General features: G+C 58.1%; 3 protein-coding genes and 1 long non-coding RNA gene across 4 annotated transcripts in view; 3 read left to right on the top strand and 1 right to left on the bottom strand.

The window, feature by feature from the left end:
* The window catches only part of NSFL1C (NSFL1 cofactor), a 6,839-nt gene extending 925 nt beyond the window's left edge, over positions 1-5,914 (top strand). Inside the window, exons 2-9 of the mRNA XM_026041990.1 lie at positions 126-273; positions 938-1,012; positions 2,050-2,215; positions 2,545-2,637; positions 3,087-3,196; positions 3,658-3,795; positions 4,299-4,463; positions 5,294-5,914. Coding sequence (XP_025897775.1) covers positions 126-273; positions 938-1,012; positions 2,050-2,215; positions 2,545-2,637; positions 3,087-3,196; positions 3,658-3,795; positions 4,299-4,463; positions 5,294-5,456 — 1,058 coding nt within the window. The 3' untranslated portion in view covers positions 5,457-5,914. The remainder of the gene's footprint in view (positions 1-125; positions 274-937; positions 1,013-2,049; positions 2,216-2,544; positions 2,638-3,086; positions 3,197-3,657; positions 3,796-4,298; positions 4,464-5,293) is intronic.
* A 5,597-nt stretch (positions 5,915-11,511) lies between these two features.
* LOC112949551 (sodium-dependent lysophosphatidylcholine symporter 1-A-like) lies at positions 11,512-17,395 on the top strand. Its single transcript, XM_026041989.1, has 14 exons — positions 11,512-11,595; positions 12,543-12,662; positions 12,953-13,077; positions 13,625-13,811; positions 14,121-14,199; positions 14,356-14,513; positions 14,609-14,699; positions 15,042-15,163; positions 15,282-15,365; positions 15,578-15,661; positions 15,977-16,089; positions 16,481-16,624; positions 16,959-17,135; positions 17,365-17,395. Exons 1-14 carry the CDS (start codon positions 11,512-11,514, stop codon positions 17,393-17,395), a joined length of 1,599 nt encoding a protein of 532 aa, XP_025897774.1.
* A 493-nt stretch (positions 17,396-17,888) lies between these two features.
* LOC112949492 lies at positions 17,889-18,873 on the bottom strand. Its single transcript, XR_003249833.1, has 2 exons — positions 18,705-18,873; positions 17,889-17,988 (listed from the first exon to the last, which is right to left on the bottom strand). It is a non-coding gene; the product is annotated as an uncharacterized LOC112949492 (long non-coding RNA).
* Positions 18,874-20,022: 1,149 nt separating this feature from the next.
* FKBP1A (FK506 binding protein 1A) overlaps positions 20,023-20,493 on the top strand; it is a 7,538-nt gene continuing 7,067 nt past the window's right edge. Inside the window, exons 1-2 of the mRNA XM_026041907.1 lie at positions 20,023-20,136; positions 20,217-20,264. Of these exons, the coding sequence (XP_025897692.1) occupies positions 20,100-20,136; positions 20,217-20,264 (85 nt within the window). The 5' untranslated portion in view covers positions 20,023-20,099. The remainder of the gene's footprint in view (positions 20,137-20,216; positions 20,265-20,493) is intronic.

Below are 20,493 nucleotides of genomic sequence, written 5' to 3'. Positions count from 1 at the left end.
CGCTGCCGCCGCGCCGCGGGCCCCCCGAGCCCCGGGCCGGGTGCGGCGCGGGGSGCGGGCCCCTGGAGGCGGTCGTTTCCAAGCAGGAATTGTGGTGGCTTCCCCGTGGACGCGCCGCCGTGCAGGCCGGCCGCGCGCCGGGCCTGGTCGCAGCCGCCGCGCCGTCTCTTTGCAGCTCGCCCTCGCCAGCTTCTACGAGGACGGCGCCGACGACGACATCCTGACCCTTCCCCAGCCCGCGGCCAGCTCCGGGTCCAGGGGCCCGGCACCCAGGTGCGACAGCCCCTGCTCCTCCACTTGCCCGGGGCTCCTCAAACTGGGGGCGAATTCCTTGGTTAAAAGCACCTGCTGTATCTCACGTSCTGGTGTGTGGTGTTATCAGAGGGAGCATCGGGGCGTTTTGATCCCCTTCACCTTGTGTGACCCTTGAGGAACTGGGGCGTTTTGTTTGGCTCCCTGGGCTCCGATGCTGTTGCCCAACTCGTGCAGGGATCAGTTGGGGTAACTTGCCTCGTAGCTCAGGAAAAGCTCGTTTGGCGTGCTGAAGGTAGAGGAGAGTCAATAAGTGACTGGTTAGTTTTTGTAGGTAACCCTCCTGTTCAAGGAGATTGGATCCCTGGAGGAAAAATATTCAGTTATTTTGTGTGACACCCTATCTGGYTAGGGCAAACTTTCCACCAGAAGAAGCTGATCTGGCCGTACCAAATCCCAGGGAAATACTGCCCCGGCTCAGAGAGAGGGGGCACGCGGAGCAGGGGTGCGGAAGGTGGTCTCGAGTCGCACTGCGAGACAGGTCCGTACTGCAAAGCGTCCTCCACCTTGGCGGGGGTGGCAGYGTAGAAGGAGCCCAGCTCTAAGGTGCTGCGTGTGTTGAGGAGCTGTTCCCGTGTGGCTGGGACGCRTGCCGAGGCTGACCGGCTTCGACTTTGCTTCGCAGCGACCATCGGGTGACGTCGTTCAGAGACCTCRTCCACGCGCAGGAGGAGGAGGATGAAGAGGAAGAGGGGCAGCGGTAAGCTTTCTGTGCGAGGCTTASAGCTGGGGTTTAGTCTCTGTCCTCGTGTGATGGTTTGCCACTTGTCTAGAGACACTTTATTTTTTTGAAGTGGATTTAAATTGATGTGCAAGTCCCGCAGGGGGAAATCTCAGGCTTGACGCAGCAGAATTGGTCAGCGCAAAGTCGGAGGTCCGTACAGAAGTGCAGGGCACAGCTTTCCTCACTGAATTGTGCTGAGGGGGCAAAGGCTCAGGTGGAACATGCAAGCCCTAAAATAAGAACAGAAGAAGGTCAGGAGCAACGTTTGGGTCTGTAGAGAACGCGTATGGGGGAAAATTACAGCGATCATTTGTTCTTTTTGCTTATTTGTTTCCCTTTAAAGTGCAGTTTTAAGGGCGATGTAAAGGCTAAGGAGATGGAAAGGAAAAATGTGGGTCCCCTTTTCAGCAGTTTTGCCCCTGAAGGTGTCCTAGAGGGAATGTTTTCAACAGTGTCAGCTGTGAGTAGTTAAATACACTTGAGGTTAACATGGGAGGTAATTGAATGAGGCTGATCCCCACCCCAGCCAGCTCAGGTGTGTGATGTGGGCTTTTTCTTTAAGTGTAGAAGAAATGTATGTGTTCTCTCAAAATTGTGCTTGGATGTGACCTATATTCCTCCACCTTGGAGAAGAGCTAAAAAAAGGTATCAGGCAAGTCAGAGAATTGCTGAAATCCATTTAGGAGTTAACAATAGAGCTGGTTCTAGAACTTGAAACTGAGCTCTGCCAGGCTGTACCCTCTCCTAGGCCTGAGGGAGCTGAGAGTTTGGGATTATCACTGATAAATGTATAACTTGACACATTCTTGCTCTGATGCACTGTTTAAAATTCTGTAATTCCCAACTAATGTGACTGCAGTAGAAGRTATATTGGTAATAACATGTGCATCTGAGCTGTTCCATTAAGCTGTCTGAAAGTGACCAACCATATCCTGGTTTGAAACTGCTCTTGTGTGTCCCGGAGCCACCCAGGTCCGTGTGAAAACCGCAGAAGGGCTGTGCTTTCCGTCCAGGTTTTATGCTGGAGGCTCGGAGAGAAGCGGGCAGCAGATCGTCGGCCCTCCAAGGAAGAAGAGTCCCAATGAGCTGGTGGAAGATCTCTTCAAAGGAGCCAAGGAGCACGGAGCGGTGGCTGTGGACCGGACGGCCAAGAGCGGCGGCGAGACCAGCAAGCCCAAAGTGAGGAGGGATGAGTTTGTTCTTTCCTGGTCTCTCTGATGGTGGGATCTGCTCGTTGTTGTCCCCCTCTGCAGGGCTACTGAGCCCTGGAATTTTCTCAAAACTGTTGAGTCTGGACACCGGATAGTGCAGCTCTAGCTTAAGTGTCTCAGTAGCAAGAAAAGCCACTTAGGTGTATCAAGGAGTTCAGGGTGGCTGTTGTGACTGCGGGATAACGTATGTTGCTGATGCTCTGAAGCCCCCGTTTACTCAGAGCAGTATTGGGAAGGGGAATTAAGCCGTTCCTTGGCCATTTATTTTTCTCCAGACTCTTTGCATCTCTCTTGCAGCCGTTTGCCGGGGGAGGGTATCGCCTTGGGGCTACTCCAGAGGAGGAGTCTGCCTACGTGGCCGGAGAGAGGAGGCAGAACTCTGCGCAGGATGTGAGTATCTCTTGTGCTGTAAGTGTCACAGTGTCACCTGAGCGATTTCTGTCCTTTAGCTGCAACGCTTGAGAGCACAGAGTTAAAGTTAGAAAGCCTGATGGGTGCCTCTTCTGATGAGAAAATAAGAGGTGTTTGGGTCTGAAGTAATTTTCTGATGAATTTCTATTGAAGAACCTGGGTGTTCCTTAGTCACAGGAATCTTGCTCTCAACCTCTTTAATAGCAATTATTCAAGTAGTGAGCAAAAAGCAGGCAGTGCTGTCATCTTCTAGGAATTCCTGTGAATTCCATAGCCAATGTCTATTTTGCTTTTTCCATGTTAATTTTACTGACCCAGAAGAGCCTTGCTGGAACCTGTCTGCTGCTCAGCAGCTTTGTGCTTTCCTTCTGACTGTTGTTCTTACTAAGGTGCTTCAGCAGCTGATTGTTGTGTTGGGGTGATTGTAGGTGCACGTTGTTCTGAAGCTGTGGAAAAGCGGGTTCAGTCTGGACAGCGGAGAACTGAGGAGCTACCAGGATCCATCCAATGCCCAGTTTCTGGATGATATCCGCAGAGGGTAAGAGAGGAGAGAGAAAAGGCTGCATGGTGAAATGAAGACGTTTGTGGAACTGGAGTGCTGAACTGGTAGTGTATTTCACTTGCCCTTTCTTAGGAAGGTTTCCAGACTGGAAACTGTTGGAGGGAGGATTTGAAGACTTGCTTWAGATGAGCAGGGAAGTAGCTTTGGTTTGTGTGGGACTTCGAGCATTTGAAGTGAACAAACAGGCTTTTTGTCTTTGAGGTGACAATTTCTGATGCGTCGCAACAAGGCCTGTTGGTCTAGGCTAGAGCCCAGGTGAAGTAACCTTTAATTTGCATCAGGTGGAAAGTATGTGACCTAAATTAAGCACAAATATACTGGGATTCCTGACAGCTGGAGCCCKGTGGCTGCACCAGACCTTGCGGCTGGCGCTGCCTCTCTGCTCTGCAGCCCCTTTCCCCGTGGGGCAGATTCCCTGCGATGCTCTCCCTTTGCAGGGAGGTCCCGGCGGAGCTGCGCCGGTTAGCACGGGGCGGACAAGTGAACCTGGATATGGAGGATCACCGTGATGAGGATTATGTGAAACCTAAAAGTGTCTTCAAAGCTTTTACTGGAGAAGGACAGAAGCTGGGCAGGTGAGAAGGCAGCAGCCCGGGATGGGGGTGTCGGGGATCTGTGACAGTCCCTGGAGGGTTTTGGTGGGTTGAGCCCGTGGATCCTTCCCTCCGAGGAGAAGCTGCAGGTGGGGGTGCCCCGCACAGCACGTGGGACGTGCCGCTCTGCTGCGGGGTGACTCAGCCCTTTGGGGCAGCAGGCAGATCCACACTTGAAGCAGTGCCCGGAGGCCACGTGGGAGGGTGTTTCATAGTCATCAGGCACTGCGGCTGTGGTGCTGAACAGCCACGAGGTGCTGCCCCCGTGGGAGGCAGTAGAGCCGGAGCCCTAGGAAGGYGCCTGCTCACCTGGGGCCTTAGTAGCTGCTTCCTGCAGTCTTGACCCGGCACTTTTCTGGCTTACGTGGTGCCCCTTGACTAGCGGCCCTGGTAGCCGATCCCCTGCAGGGCCCGACTCGTGTGGCCCTGGGGCTCGGCGGGTCCTTTGGGTTGTAACGACTGTCCTTGTGTCCTTCTGTTCCCAGCACTGTCCCCCAGGTGATGGGCACCAGCTCACCAGCCCAGCAGGCAGAGAACGAAGCCAAAGCCAGTTCTGCCATCAGTATCGATGAGTCGGAGCCCATCACCAACATTCAAATCCGTCTCGCTGACGGTGGGCGACTGGTCCAGAAATTTAACCACAATCACAGGTACAAAGGCACCAGGAAACACAGGTTACTAACTGGGAAGGCCTGAATGACACTGCGAACTGTGCACAGCTGGAGCAGATGTTAAAAGCCTGGCTGGCCTGCTAAAGGGAGCTCTGGGGATCCTTCTGTATAGGTGAATAGGAACAAACTTATTGTGGCGTTTTAAGGCAGTTCCTAACTGTTAGGATTTGCTTTCCAGGTAGTGATAGATTGTAGCTGGTGATAACTGTATCTGGGAGGAGCTTCACTGTTACCAGTGTAACTTTCCTTAATGTCAACTGTGGAAAACTGAACTAGCCTAAGAASTATAGAAGCTGTGGGGTAGTTAGGAGCTTGATCCAGCTGTTCTGACTTTCAGCTGAGACWTTTCTACTGGGCTGCTCCCCGTGCAGCCCGGAGCTCAGAGAAATGCTGTTAAAGCAGTTCTGTTAACCTCATCTGAGCCTGGCAGGCTCTGTAGCCCATCCCTTCATCAGACTTGCATCCTGAAGTTGCTCTCCMCTAGCTGGTCCTGGAGAGCCTGGGCATCCTCCAGTGCTCTGAGAACAGGAGGATGGAGAGTGCTGAAGAGYTGTAGGCTCCTCCTTCAGGCATCTTCTACAGGAAATAGATCCAGTGTCGCTCTTGCAGCCGCTTTAGGGGCTGGAATCTCTAGGTTTTAGCTGAGGAGGTGGATGTGCCTGGCTGTGGCCCCTGCTGTTAGTTGGGAAGCAAGTGCAGCAACTGCAGGGTTGCATGTCCTGGGAAAGGCAAGTTTAGGCTCTCACCATGCACTTCTGCAGCGTGTGAAGTAACAGCATCCCCCTTGTGTGTTTGATCCCTTTGCACAGGATCCGTGACGTCCGGCTCTTCATAGCAGATGCGCGGCCAGCAATGGCTGCCACGAGCTTCATCCTCATGACCACCTTCCCAAACAAAGAGCTGACGGATGAGAACCAAACCCTGAAGGAAGCCAACCTGCTCAACGCCGTCATTGTGCAGCGGTTGATATAAAGGAACCCGCCTGCCCGGGGGGGCCGCCGTCCTGCGTGCCCCTGTTCTGCACAGGCTCACATCTCCTCCTAGCGCTGGGTTCTTAGGTCTTGGTTGGACTTTTTTTCTCTTTAGTTGCATTTCCCGTGGTTTTTTTTTTTTTTTGGTGATGATCAGTGGACTTTAAAATAAATAAACCAAACAAACCAGTTTTGAAAGGAGCTGCARCCTATTGTGCCCCAGATTTTCCCCTGGGAGTTGAGTGACCTTGGTGGATTGCATGAACGCCTCTAAAAGAGGGGAGGAAGGTAAAGGGGAAGGGAGCAGTTTCCATCTGTGCCAATTAACCACTTAGAGCAGTCTTTTACTCTTCCCTCTCCTCCAAGGGCTGCTGCAAAATCCTCTGTTTTCACACAGTAAGTATCGTGCACGAGAAGGGCTGATCTGCCTGCCCGGATAATGGTGACGCTCCYGTGAGCACGTTGTGGGGCACCTCTGTGACACAGCTGCTGCTGTTTAGAGCAGGGGGAGAACTTGGATGTGTCTTCCTGGCCTTTCCTGGAGAGCAAGTTCTGACTGTCTTTCCCTCTGCAGACCTCATGTGGGTTTCATGCTGTACCCCCTCCTGCCAGGTGGACTGTTTGCAGCTTGAACTTGCTCTGATGCTTTTCTTTGAGAAGCACAAGGTGCTGCTGACTTCCCCTCAAGAGGACATGAGGCTGAATCAGTGTGAAGTGCTGAAAGGCAGGCAGTGGTTCTTACTGGGAAAGCAGAGAGGTGGTGTTTTAAAAGATGGATTAGCAAGATGCTGGGAAGGGCTCAGGTGAAGAATTGGCGGCTGTGGGGTGCTTTAGGCCCTCCCTGCAGCTGAGTGCTCACAGGGCTGGAYGGGAATGTCTCCCCTGTTAGGGTGCCACAGCCCTGAAATGGGCTCCCTAGGGAGGTTGTGGAGTCTCCTTCTCTGGAGATCTCCCAAACCTGCCTGGATGCCACTCTGCTCCCCGTGCTCTGGGTGTCCCTGCTGGAGCAGGCAGTTGGATCTCTAGAGAATGACTCAACCATCCTGTGACACTTGGAATTCTCCAGCTTTGCTCTGTTGCACTGTCTGTGTGTTGGGCTCAGGTCTGTGTTTCTTCCTTTGAACAGAATCCGGGGGTGGGAATTCATCGCTTCTGGCTGTGAGGGCCTGCTGGCCCTGGCTCCGTTCGGGCACCGGGTGCCACCTCGTGTCGTGCTGTGGCACTGCCACTGGCCGCAGGGCCCCTGTCCCAGCAGGACCCCAGGGCTGCGCGCAGCAGGGGCTGCGCTAAGGCCAGACCCTGGTGAGGGGCCGCTCTGCCTGCTGCCTGCCTGCACCGCACGGTCACCCCGTGCACGCTCTGGAGCCTTCCCGGGCACCAGCAGAGCCCAGACTGGCACCTCTTGTCTGGGCAAGGGCCTGCGGGTCGGACAGGTTCAGCACGAGGAACCCGCTTGGCTGCACGTGCTAATATAGAAGAGCTGGGGTACCTACCAGGCCTAAACAAGGGCATTTTTTAATAGCAGTTTCTCTACTGAGAGTCAAACTAACTCATTTTTTTTCATTAACTGGATATATAATGTGCATAACAGCAAATTTGTAAATTATTGTGAAAACAATCATTAAAAACACGCAAAAGAGGAGCATGGTGTTTGACCTTCTCTAATAGTGGCTGCAATCTGTTTCTGTAGCCGGGCACTGTGTGTGCCCATGTGTGCCCATGTCTGCACTTGGCGCCTGGGGCTGTGCTCTTAGCTCGTGTGCTGCTTCCYGGGGCTGCCTCTCTGCAGCAACAGGAGACTGGAAAATTTGGGCAGCATTTTTAAAGGTCTGCTGGGTGAAGCTGGGCTCTACCTGCATCATCTGATGCTGTCTGCTATGACCGCTTGGCTGTCTGTGATCTGAATTTCCCTCAAAGCTAGGAATGGCTGGAGGACACTTACTTGAAGCTGGCTCATCACAGGAGGTCTTGCTTCCTTGTGTCCTGCCCTTTCTCCCCCGTGTGCCACCTTGGGGACCTAGGACATCAACTTTSTGATTGCTGGACAGTTTATCTAACAGATAAGAAACCACTTCTCTCTTGTTCCTGCCTTGGTTTGTCGATGCTTTCGGAGGACTGAGGTGTCCAGCTGGGGCTTGTGGTCTCTGGTCCCCACATTAAATRGGGATCGGCAGCTGGAAAGTTGCTGGTTCCCTTGAGGCTTTTGCTGCACGGATGCTGCTGGATGCGGGGAAGTTTCCCAGGCAGGTTTTCTATTGCATGGCTCTTGGGGGTGGAAAAGGGGTAGCTTGCCGTGCGGAGCTGTTTCTCTGCCATGAAAGGTGAATTGTGTGCTCTGTGCCGGAGGGTGGCAGTGCTGCAGAGACGCCGCCCTGCATGGGGGTTCCTGCTGGAAGGCGGCTCCGGTTTTTCCGCAGGGAGCTGCTCCTGGTGCTCGGGGCCTTCCCGACCGGAGCCCTTCTTCCCTGCGCCCTCCCCTGTTGTTGTTTTGGTCAGTAATGGGAAGCCCTTATCTGGCGGTGCGCGGGCTCAGCTCCATCCTGCCGCGGGGCTCTGGGCGCCGTGTCCCGGCGAAGCCCCGCAGCGCTATCAGGATCCCAGATAGGCCCAGCGGCGCCCGCTGAAGGGACCGCGCGCCGCGTCCGCTCTGCTCCGGGCCTCTGCTTACTTACTAATAGGGAAGGAATAATAACCAAAACGTGCAAAGGGAAGACGTGGGAAGAGACGCACTGCTGTTATGCAGCGTATGAGCAGCCTCGCTGGGTGTATCACCTGGCAGCCTCTGGGTGTTTCTTTCTACCTTGCCCTGGCAGGAAGGTGCATGTGCGTTTCTGCTGCCGATGCAGGTTGGGATTATTGTTAGTGAGTTTACTTGGCTTACTCTGTAGTAGAATCGCTTTTTTTTTTTAATCATTTTCTGTGTTCTAGCAGTCATGGTCTGAGATTGGGCTAATCTCAAAGCTATGCATGTGCTCTATKCAGCCCACAGGAAAGCGCCTCATCTTCCTCCTGTGCCTGGGAAACCTTCTCTTTGTAATTTTTTTTTGGTCATTCTCTCACAGTGCTGTTCTGCCTGCCTTGTTCTTTCGCACGCYTTGGCGTTAACAGCAGTGCTTGATGTCGCGTGCAAAACCTTGCTCCCTTTTTTACCCCTTTTTCCCCTCCCGTGCTGTTTCACCCGTGGCTGACGTCTCACTGTGTCCGAGGGTCCCTCTTTGCACACTGTCCTTCAACAGCTCCGCTTTGCTCGCTGCTTGCACGGCTTCCTCACGTGGCCTTCCTTCCTGTACAGCTCACTGCTTCCTCCTCTTCCTTTTCGCGTGTCCGGCTGGCTGTAATCTAGCTGCTGCGCTTTCTGATAGCGCTTCCTCACAAAAGGCTGCTTTGCACCCTTTCCTGTGACTTTTCCTCCCATCCGTAACGCCACCTCTGCTATCGGCTGCTTCCTGCTCCGATCCCTTCTCCATGGGCAGCGGCTGCCTCCTCCGGGGATATTTCTACGGCCAGACTCTTTTTCCACATCCTGGGAGGAGGCGCATCCCTTTCCAGGTGTCCCTGCACCTCCGACTCCTGTCCCTCCCGCTGTTTGTGYGGATGTCACTCGGCCAGGCAGGGCCCACAACCCGCCCGGTTCTGCACAACCTGCTGCAGAGCGAGTGACTTGAGCGGGCACTGCGGCTGGGCAGGATGTCGTCATTTTGCCCTTTTTTTTTACATTGTTTATAAACAGGTGGATGTTTTTGTTGCTTTTTATTATAATCACTCATATCTTAGTCTTTGCTTCTTAGTGTGGGGCGATAATAAATTATTTGAGAACTAATAAGTGGCCTCTGTGCTGTGGCTTGGGTTTGGGTGGGACTTGGGCTTCCCTCATATTTAGTTGGATCTCGCTGGGGCACAACTGAGTGACTGAGGTTGCTCTGCTCCTGGGGTGCTTTTCTGGAGCTCATGTGTGTTTGGTTTGGAAAGCAGCTCTGCTTTAGAGCCCTGTTCTCTCTTACTGAGGGCTGCGAGTCTTGCTCTTGCCCTGGTAGATAATGCACGTGCTGCACTGCCTRGCACGAGTGTGCAGGGCAGGGATGATGCCCTGGGAGCTGGAACACGCGCTCCACAAGCCGCCGCTTCCGAAGTGCTAGCCAGGCCCCGTCGCCGTTCACACGGAGTGAGCGAACGTCAGGGATCCTGCGGGCTTAGAACTGAAAGAGAAATCCRTTCTAAATACTGAATCATAAAGGGTTTTCCAAAGGAATCCCAACTTCCCAACTTGCGCGCTTCTACAGCTGCCTGTACAGCACTGATTGTACAAGAGGCCTGCATGTTGGCAGCTGAACAGTTCCTGTGTCGAGCGCCTCTCCATTTACCAGTTCATCATTTTCTGGCCTGCTGTGTTCCTAACTGCCTGTCTGATGCTGTTCTGCCTAATCTGCGCTCAACCTGCGTGTCCCAGCACTGGGAGTCCCTGAACAGATTCCAGATGTTCTTCTTTACTCAGGTACGTTGCATTGCTCTCCATTCCACCTGCTCTTTGCTGGCTACAGCAGCAACAGCCCTGGGGGCACTCGTGTGGCCATCCCTGCCCATCCAGCACGGGAAGCGGCTGTGGGAGCGGGGATGGTTTCTTCTGAGTTTCCCTCTTCCTCTTGGGTAGTTAGAGATGTATTTTCCCTTCTTATAAAAAAGTGTGCTTAAATGTGCTGGTGGGAGAYAGGGATCTGGCTCCTAATGCACTGGCTGTGGTCCAGCACGAGTGATATTTGTTATCTGAGATGTCAGTAAAATAGCACTGAAAAGAGATGCCACTGACTCAGCTGCACTGTGGCTTATTAGCTAAGTTCTAACTCAGTAACTCAGGCTGTGAAATTCCTTTTTTTTTTTCTTAAATCCCCAGATTAACCCCCGTTGAACAAGACTGAGCTGAGCCACCACATTTTCTAACGCTGCGTGCAGCTTTGCAGGTGCTGGTGGCGCTGATGCTTCCAGCAAGTGAGCTGGGAGCGGGGTGAGCAGAGGCTCCCGCTTCCAGAACCGCTGCTCCGGGCCGGGTTCCACTTGGCGGCCGTCCGGGACCTGTCCAAGAAGAGTGGGCACRGAACGAGTGTGAGCAGCGCGGGAGGCCGTGGCGCCCCTTTCCCGTGCCCTGCAGCGGGTTTCCTGGGGTGCCCGCTTGCTGGATGAGACCCTTTGCCTTGGAGCGGTGCCACCGTCCCAGGCAGCAGCGGGTGACCAAGCTCCTGCTGCTGCCAACGGGGCAGCCGTGGTTGCCACCAGACCGCTGGCACCTCCGGGCTACAAAGGGTCTGGGAGAGGTGACTAAGCAAAGCACGTTTCTTGTCACACAGCTCAAATGCTGCGTGGGCTCCGCGTTGCCAGGAGAGCGCTCTCGGGAGCCCGCAGGCTGAGCAYGGCTGATAGTCAGTGATCTTGACAGTGAAAGGAAAATATCCCCCGCGTTGCCATCCCCAGGGACACGGCCAGGGCAGCGCAGCCTCCTGTGCCCAGCAGGGAGGGCGCAGGGCAAAGGCAGCGCGTTTGGCACAGCCCCCACGGGCTGCCCGGGCACCTGAGCTGCCCCATGGACCGGTGGGGAGAGAGGGGCTTTGGTGGGAGACCCGGAGCCGCCACCTTCCTGTCCGGGCTGCCGTTGGGGCCCTCCTGGCCTTGGCACTTCTGCTCTTTGTGGTTTGTGGTGGTTGGTGCTCAGGCTCTGGGTGGTTTATTGCTCAGGTGACCGTGTTCCCCTCTGTATCCTGAGATTCCTAGCGTGGCAGCAGCCCTGGCATGGGGACCAAGCGCTGGATCCAGCGTGACATTTGAAGGGCTCTRGATTTCTCTGCTTGGCTGCAGGGAGCCCCAGAGGCGCCCTGCAGCGCCCCGCACGCAGGGTCCGGCCAGCTCCTCCCTCGGGGCCCGTCACTTCTCCTCTCCTCTGCCACTTCTCCCCGGGGCCTCGCGATGCTGCCTCTTGCTGCTCTCGTCACGGCTCCGTGCGGCTCGCGGTGCTGCCCACGACTCCGAGCCAGACCAGGCTGCCCTGTGTCCCGGCCGCTGCCGCTGCGATGCCGTCGGGCGACGCAGAGCTGCCCTGTGTGGCCCAGGAAGGAGCTGTGTCCCTGCGGAGACGGACCCGTGGTGCTGGYGAGGTAGGAGGAGCAGCCGAGGGCGCCGCTCGCTCGTGTGCCATGCGCGGGGTCACCCTCATGGGGCACCTCGAGGGGYTCCTGACCCAGGCCCCACGACACCCTGTTTAGAGGAGGGCTCTGCCTTCCCAATGCTTCTGTCGACTTTCAAGTCAAACAGCAGAGACGCGCGGAGCCCCATCCTGCCTGCGGAGAACATAAAGGGAACATAAAGGGAACAAGAGCTGCCGCAAAGCCTCCAGTCTAGAGAAAGGCCTCTGTAATTTTAGTAACAGGGCTGCTGTGGCAACAGCATGTTGGATGAGTAAGTGCTCCACAGCGGTGGTGCAAACGCAGCGCTCCAGCCAGCCTGAAGGATGGGGCTGCTCTGTGCTTGGAGGTGCAAGGGAGCTGCCTCCCCAGTGGAAGGTGGAATGGAAACGGGACCACAGGCTGGGCCGGAGGAGCCCGYGGCGGCTCGGAGCCTGAGCACGGGCAGCGGCAGCTCCTCGACGGTGGGCGCAGCAGCATCGAGGCCCTCTCTGCGGCGTGGGCTGCCAGGAGGGGCTGCAAGGCGCTTGGCACAGGGYGCTCCCCGGCACTGTCCTGGGAGCAGCTCTTCAAGACGACCCGGAGACTGATGGGGAACACAGAACCCTGCAGAGCAGGGCTGGGCCGGGTGGCGGCAGCTTATCTGCTGCATTTATCGTGATGCATTTATTTTACGTGCTGACCCACTGAGTTTACCAAACAGGGGAGCTCCCCACAGCTCCCCAGCTGCCACGTCCATGTGGCCTGCGGGTCCTGTCCAGCCAAAGGGAAGGCAAGGGTATCCAGGCAGGGGACAAACGTGACTCAGGGTGTCGCTGGCCTTGGGGTGCCGTGCGGAGATGGGCGAAGGCTGCGCGTGGTCTGTCCCACGGGCAAGGGCTGCTCTCGGGCYGCCGTGTCCCTCGGTGTCTCGCTTCCAGGCGCAGCCCGGGGTGCCCCTCCGCACGAAGCTCTGCTACGCCCTCGGGGGCATTCCCTACCAGATGACAGGAAACGTCCTCGGGTTTTTCCTCCAAATCTTCCTTCTGGATGTCGTGCAGGTGAGCAGCCAGGTGAGAYGGGACAAATCGGCAAATGAACCGGGCAGGCTGGGGCAAGGGTGGAGGGTGACGGGTGGTGAAGCCCTTAGAAACACTCATCTGAATCGGGCACTAAAACTGGAACAACTCGTGGTTATAGCAGAGATGTTTCTAGGCCATTTCAAGGCTTAGAGTGGTCCCCAGGGGATGCAGCTGAAATACTGCCTAGAGCAAAGTGCATTGYGCTGACTGCTGCAGCTCTTCTCCAGGACTGCTTTTCCTCTAGAGCTGTGCCTTGTTTCCCCCCCCAGCTGAAGCCATTCCATGCCTCTCTGATCCTTTTCCTTGGAAGAGCCTGGGATGCTATTACCGATCCTGCTGTTGGCTTCCTAGTGAGCAAGAGCCCAAGGAGGAAATACGGCAAGCTGATGCCATGGTGAGCATCCGAGCTGGCACCTCAGCGGGGTCTGCGCTGGGCTCAAATTCCCTCCGTGTTAACACAGGGAGACACTTGGGATCTCCATAACGTCACTTGCAGTGGGGTCCGTATGTCATGGTGATGGAAAACAGGGAGACTATTCCAAACGCTTGCTGGTTCCTTGAGTCCTTTCCCTTCCAGGGCTGTGGAGGCTCCATGACTTGCTAAAATCTTCCCAAGACACCCGGCACAATGAGCTGTGTCGGGACCTCTCCAGCAACTCAAACTATGGGCAATAAACTCAAACTATGGGTGATACTGCTGCCCACGAGGCTMTGCTGCAGGGCTAGGACTCCAAGTATTTAAATAAGAGAATAAGCAATTTTGGACCACCTAGACACTCATTTTTGTCTCAACAACTGTGTTTAACCCCCACCTCCAGCTTCCTCTCGCAGCCCTCGATCTCGCAGGGCCTGGGCTGTGGTTTAGGGGCTGGGGGGAGGACGGAGCTGAGTGCTCAGGTTTCGCAGCAGGAAGCGTGACCTGGGTGCCGCTTGTCCCGCAGGATCGCAGGCTCCACGCCACTCGGGGTGCTCTGCTACTGCATGATGTGGGCCCCGTTCCCGGGCACCACCTCTGACCCGCTGAAGTTCCTGTGGTACCTCTTCACATACAGCTGCTTCCAGACCTGCATGACCGTAAGGACCAGGCTGCCGGGGCTGCCTGCAGCGCTCGGCACATCCTCCCTGGGAGTCCCGTGGGCCCTGGGGAGCACAGGACGTGAGGTCTCCCTGCTGCAGACCCTCCCAGCAGCGCACGGAGGGATGCAGCAGTGCAATCGAGTGCTGGCATTTGCACGGGCTGCCTGCGAGGGCTGCAGCGAACCCCTCCATCGCTGCGCTGTGAATTGAGCAGGTCGTGGCAGAASGGGCAGCAGGTTGGCTGGGCGCGGGGTGCGGTGGGAGGCAGCGTCATCCCCYGTGCTTGGGAATGAGGAGGGCATGGGAGGCGAAGCAGGGAAGCGGCAGCCAGGGCTGTGTTTGAACTGTGCCCTTCCCCAGTGCTACCACGTGCCCTACTCCTCCCTGACAATGTTCCTGGGAGGGACCCAGAGGGATCGCGATTCAGCCACTGCCTACAGTAAGTGACTGTGCCCGGCAGCGGGTCTCACCCTCCGGGGCAGCTCTGGAGGTCGGTGCCTCCAATCCCGCACCCAAAGCTGCTCTCTTGCCCTTCCTGGGGGTGTCTCTCCATGCCAGCGGGTGGGACTGAAGCCTCTCCCKGTTCTCCTGGCAGGAATGGGCATGGAGGTGTTCAGCACGCTCCTGGGCTCGGGGATTCAGGGGCAGCTCGTGGGCAGCTAYCATGCCCGCATGGCGAACAGCTGCTACGTGCCGAACGGGACCGTGGCCAACGGCAGCTCCGCCGGCCTCGCCGCCTCGCTGGACACCACGGTAGGGGCTGCCCGTCRGCTCCGGCGCCGCCGGCCGCGATGCCGCCCACACGTGTCCTACCCGCCGGTGATGATGGCCTCGCTGCTGCCCGCCAGCACAGGGCCTACGTAGCCGCGTCCCTGGTCCTGGGCTCCATCTATTTGCTGTCCTGCCTCATTCTCGTCTTTGGAGTAAGAGAACAGCCTGGTAAGGTCTGTTTTGATGGTGTTTGATCTTGATGCTGCTGGTGGGCATGAAGGAAGGCATGGGACAGCCAAGCCCCTGTAGGCTGGGGGACTCTTCCAGCACGGGCAGAAACATGGGACCTGCCCACACCCCGACGCTCTTCTGCCCGGCTGTCTCTCTGGCAACGGCTGCCAGCTTTGCAGCCCCTCGGGCTGTGCTGGTGGCATCTTGCTGGGCTTGTTGGTGGCATCTTGCAGGGCAGGAGAGGCCCGGTGCTGGGAGGGCAGGCTGAGCTGCACTGCACACCAGGACCGTCCCCTGTGGCGCCCGCTCCGCTGCCAGCCGCGCTGCATCTCTTCCCAGGGCCGCTCAGCCCCCTGGGGAAGGTTGGGTTGTCCCTTGGGAGCTGCCTGAGGATGATCGTGGAGCACAAGCCCTACGTGCAGCTGCTGTGCGGCTTCCTCTGCGCGTCCCTGGCCTTCCAGGTGCGTGTCCGGCCTTGGCAGCAGGAGAGCTTGGTGGGGAGGTGCTCCAGGCGGCTTCTCCAGGGGCAGCCGATAAATTTGGGACTACAACATGAATGTCTCCAYGTTCCCCTCCCAGATTGCCCAGGGGATCTTTGCCACCTTCTGCACTCACGCTGCAGGCCTGGCTGGCAAGTTCCAGCATCTGGTGCTCATCATGTTGGTAAGTGACACTTTCTGGCCCTGCTGTCCCTGGCTGCTTCAGCAGATCCCCGGATTACCTGGGCTCTCCAGTGGGGTGGCAGTGCCACATGTCTCATCTGGACCTCGAGGCATCAGCACTGCTGCTGCTCGCTGCCAGCGAGGACGGCAGCCAGGCACGTACCTGCACAAGCTGGAAGTCTTGCTGAGAGTCCCCTCTGCTTCTCTCCGCAGGTCACAGCTGCCCTCTCCATCCCGTTCTGGCAGTGGCTTTTGGGGAGACTTGGGAAGAAAACAGCCGTGTCCCTGGGCCTGCTGGTGAGTTTGTCCTGGTTCAGCTGTCTCGGCCTGAGCTGTGCACTGCCCAGGGAGCAGCCTGATGCTGGGTGCCGTCCCAAGGGCCGCTGTCACCTGCACCCATGTCACCCTGCAGCTGCTTTCCTGCTCCAGAGCTCTGCTCCAGGGACCGGTGCTGTGCCGGACAGTGCTACGTGGGGAGGGACATCCAAGCCGGGTGACACGGGGAGGCCAGGCAGGACACGGGGGGTTTCAGCCACTCTCTGTGAGCGTGTGGGCAAGGGGAGCCCAGCCCYGGTGCTCTCCCACATGCTCCTTCTCCTCTCCCTTCCCCAGCTCATCATCCCAGCCCTCGTGGCCATCACCCAGGTGATGCACAACTTCCTGGCCTTCATCTTCCTCATGATGGTGGCGGGCTGCAGCATGGCCGTGCTCTACCTGCTGCCGTGGTGAGTGCAGGCATCCCCGAGCCACCCGGGGCGGGAGGGCACCAAGGCTTCTCTGCGAGGGCTGCACGCGGGCACGTGCAGGAGGGACCGGGCAGGGATGGGATCCTGGGGAGCGAGGCCTCCCCGCAGCACCGTCCAGCCCGCGCTCAGCTCTCCCTTCGGCACTGGATGCTCTGCAAACAGCGTTGTTTTCTGCTGCCTTTCCCAAAGTATCTGCGCAATCTGTSAGATGTTCTCTGCCCCAAGTGCAAAGGGCCCAAAGAGGCTCAGGGCAGGGGCTGCGGGGGGCTGCACCTCTCCTGCTGGCCGGAGAGGCCCGGCAGCGGCGGCAGGCGAGCGCGGACGCGCCCCGGTGGGTCCCGTGACGGCCCCCGTGGGGCTGTGTCCCCAGGTCCATGTTGCCAGACGCTGTGGATGACTTCAGGCTGAGGAACCCTGGCGCCACCAACCTGGAGGCTCTCTTCTACTCCTTCTACGTCTTCTTCAACAAGTTTGCAGGTGGTCTTGCCGTGGGGATATCGACGCTGACTTTACAGTAAGTGCCAAATGTTATTCTCCCTATTTTGCCACTSCAGCACGGCTGTTGGATACTGAAGGATACGGATCCTTCCTGTTTTGTCTGACAAGAGATACTGGGGTGGGTTACAGGCAAATCCCAATTTGTCTTTCCAACATGTCCTGAGTGTCAGAGGAGCAGGAGGGAACGGGTTATCCCCAGGCTGGGTTTGATTGCAGCCTCCGGAGCGGCAGAAGTGCCCGCTCATCCTTGGCACGGGCAGCGGGGCTGCCCCACAGGGTCCCAACCCTTGCTGAGACCCTGCTCGGGCCCCGGGGCTGGGGGTGCCGCCTCCCCCCACGCTGCTCCCCAGCTTCGCAGGGTACCGTGCTGGAGACTGCACGCACAAGCCCTCCGTCGTCCTGGCCCTGCGGCTGCTCATGGCCCCCGTCCCAATCGGCCTGCTGCTCCTCGCCGTAATCATCTTCTGCACCTACCCCATCGACGAGGAGAGGAGGAAAGAGATGAGGAGGGAGATGGAGGCAATCGGGTAACGCTCCGTGGGGGAGGTGGGTCTGGGYTTATGGGGTCTGGGTGTCCGCACTGCAATTAGCCCAAGGCAGAAAGGCTGYGCGGGGAGGGACGTGTAGCATGGGTCTCTGTACCGGGATCCCCTCCGCAGGGGCGTTTTCCAAGGGCTTGAGGAGTCTCACAAGTGCAAGGGCACTTTTTCCAAGGGCAGTGGGTCTCACGAGTGCTCCCGTTGCTCCTCCTGCCAGGCACCAGGATGAGCACAGCGGCATGGAGTGAAGCAAGCCCTGCCCCGGTGAGTTCCTCCGGGAAGAGCCCGGCCCTGCAGAGYGCTGTCGGCGCGTGCTGCCCTCCAGGAAACTCCCCGCTTCCTGTTGTTTTCCATTTCGTGTTCCAGAGGCCGGTCCCGGCTCCCCTCCTTGTCCTGGTGTGCAGGTCGGAGGGCGCCGGGAGCCCCTTTGCAGAGGGGCTCTCAAGCCACACAGGCTGCAGAGCTGCCACGTAGTCACGGGGCAAAAGCTCCTGGTGCAGTTGATCCTTTTTAAGGGAAGTTACGGCATTTTTGCGAGCTCTGGGAGAAAGCGCTCCCTCGGCAGCGTGTGTCACATGCTTACACTGTCCCTTCGCAATTTCTCTGAAGAARCGTGAAGCTCAGTCCATATAAAAGCGTGTGCAGAAATGACCACACCTGGCAGCACTGCAGGGACAGCCACATATGTCTGTGCCTTGTTAATTCTCATTAGCTGAGAACCAGGGCAAACGAGGAGCTTCCTGGCAGAGCCGCCCGCAGGCCTGGCCCGGGCTGCCTCAGCTCGGGCACTCRTGGCAATTCAGACCTTCCGTCCCCGTTTCACCGTGTCAGGAGGTTGGAGCTGAAGTGACAAAGGAATCGGAGCATCAGCTGAGCTGCTTTTGAGATCACCGCCCGTAGCTGCTCTCCCCCAGCAGCATCCTGTGCAAGCTTCCCAGTCCCCCCTCTCTCCTGGCAACAGCGTGGGGGCAGCGGGGGGAAGAGAGGAGCAAGGAGGGAGCTGGGTGCGGGGAGCAGGGGCTGCGAGCGAGGCCTCTTCTTTACAGGGCTGCAGCTCTAGCTGACGCTGCCCGACCTTGCAGGGCGCTCGCCTGCTGCACGGCACCAGCACCCAGCAAACGGCGCCCCGGCGGTGCCCGAGCTTCATCTGAAACCCTCCGCCCTGCGATGCTGCTTTAAGGGGAATGGGGAAGATGCTGCGTCACAGCGTCCGCAACCAGCCACACTCGGAAGCCGCTTCCCAGGGCTTCCGTTTTTCTGCTGGGGCCTCATGGGTGCTGCCTGCAAGCGCCCGAGCCTGTGGTGCCCTTCCCGTGGGCTGGCGAGCAGGCGAGCGCCTTTGAACACACAGGAACGCTCTGGAATTGCGGAGCTGCAGCGCTCCGGAGCGCACGGTGTGCTCSGAAGCGGCCGCTCCTGGGGACAGCGGAGGGGATTCCTCCGGAGCGCAGCCCCATGGCAGCGCAGGGACATCCTGCTGGCGCTTCTGGAGCCTTCCGCCCTGCTTCTACCCACAGCARCACTTTTGTATGCCAAAAAACGTCCCACATTTCTTACACAATTAARTGTGGATATTGCCACTTCTCCCTTTCGGCATTCATTGTGTGAGTTCTTGCAGAAAAGGATCCAAAGACTAAGATGAAGAGTCCGCAGAATCCGTTCTGAGGCTGCTTCACCCTCTCCAGAGAGCAGACTCTGACCGGAGCCCTTTTCTGCTTCTGGAGCCTGAGTTCCTCTCCTTGCCACGGCGCTGGTTTTGCCAGAGGCTGCTGGTTGCTGGGGCTGGCAAGACGAGCAGGTTCTACCAGGAATTAGAAAGGAGAAAAATGGAAAAAAAATGCAGTTCAGGGTGAGAGCTCTCGGAGGCTGAAGCGATGAGTGCTCCTGAGCACTGTTCGTGTGTATAAATTGGGTGGTATTTTCCCCTTCCACCTCCCTGCGTCTTGGTGGCCCCTGGGGAGAAGGCAGGCTCCATTTGCCCCCAGTGACCCAAAGGGACAAGACTGGGTCCGTTTTCTCACCCTTTCCTTTTTGTCTTGACTCTGTCACCCCTCTGGTGCCAGCGGTATGCTGGAGGGAAAGGAGGTGCCACTGGCTTGCAGGTTTAATATATTTTTTAAAAAAAATGCTACTGAAGTAAAGCAGGAGCGGGAAAAAAAGTGACATTTCAGTATTTAACAGATGCAAGCAAAAAATAGGAACAATTAGCTCTTGCTTCAGCCCCTTATCTGTTGTTTTAAAGAGTCTCCTCTTGTGTCCCCTTTTAAGGCACTTGCTGCAACTGCCGCCTTTTATGAGTCTCCTGGCTGTCCTTGCAACTTCCCTATTCCCCGGGGACACTCAAGTTCATCTACTTTGTGTCAGGAAATAGGACACTTTGATGGAAAAGAAAGAAATCTGTGCCTGCGAAGATCTGCTTAAAATCCAAAGGGGAAAAAATAGGAAAAAAAGAAAGCAAAAAGAAAGGCAGATCTTTCGTTCCGGGGAGAAAGTCCTTGAGTGTGGGTACCCGTCCCCTCAGGATGGGCAACGTCCGAGCACCCCGGTGGCAGTGGTGACCGGGACCAGCAGCGGTGACAGAGCCGTCGCGTGCTGTCTCGGAGGCAGCCCGCGGTGCCCGCAAGGCCGCGGCGGTCCCGGGGCTGCGGAGCGGGGGCCTCGCGGCTGCCCCGGTCCCGGTACAGGGCCCGGTCCCGGTGCAGGGCCCGGTCCCGGTGCAGGGCCCGGTCCCGGCGCGGGCCCCGCCGGGCGGGTCGCCAGGGCAACCGCGCGGGGCCAAGATGGCGGCGCGCGGCGGGCGGGCGGGAAGGGAGGCGGCGCGCAAGATGGCGGCGGGCGCGGGCGGGGCGGGGCGCGCGGCGGGCGCCATGGCGGCTGCGCACACGTGGCCCCTCCTCCGTGGGCTGCGGGCGCTGCGGGAGCGCGAGCGGCACCGGCGGCGGCACCGGCACCATGGGCGTCCATGTGGAGACCATCGCCCCCGGCGACGGTGCGGGCGGCCCCGCTCCCGTCCCCTCGGCGCCGCCGCCGGGGCCGCCCCGCTCACGCTCGCTCTGTGTCTCCCCGCAGGGCGGACGTTCCCCAAGCGCGGCCAGACCTGCGTGGTGCACTACACGGGTGAGCGCGGGGCCCGGTCCGGCCGCCGGTGGGGAGGGGGCCTGGCCCGGCCCGGCCCGGATCGGATGCCGGTGGGGAGGGGACCCGGCCCGGCCCAGCTACCGGTGCCGGGGGCGGTTCCGGCCCGGCCCGGCCTGGCTGCTGGGAGACACGGCGGGGGCCGGACCCGCTCTGCCCCCTTGCACCCCGGTTCCCTGAGGAGAGCGGGGCTTGGGGGGGGGCTGTGGGG

The sequence above is a fragment of the Nothoprocta perdicaria genome, unplaced genomic scaffold, assembly GCF_003342845.1.
Source record: "Nothoprocta perdicaria isolate Ctin4 unplaced genomic scaffold, notPer1 scaffold_3, whole genome shotgun sequence".
In the NCBI taxonomy this organism is placed as follows: domain Eukaryota; kingdom Metazoa; phylum Chordata; class Aves; order Tinamiformes; family Tinamidae; genus Nothoprocta; species Nothoprocta perdicaria.
The sequence above is the reverse complement of the archived record's forward strand: the minus strand, read 5'-3'. Positions and strand labels throughout refer to the sequence as shown.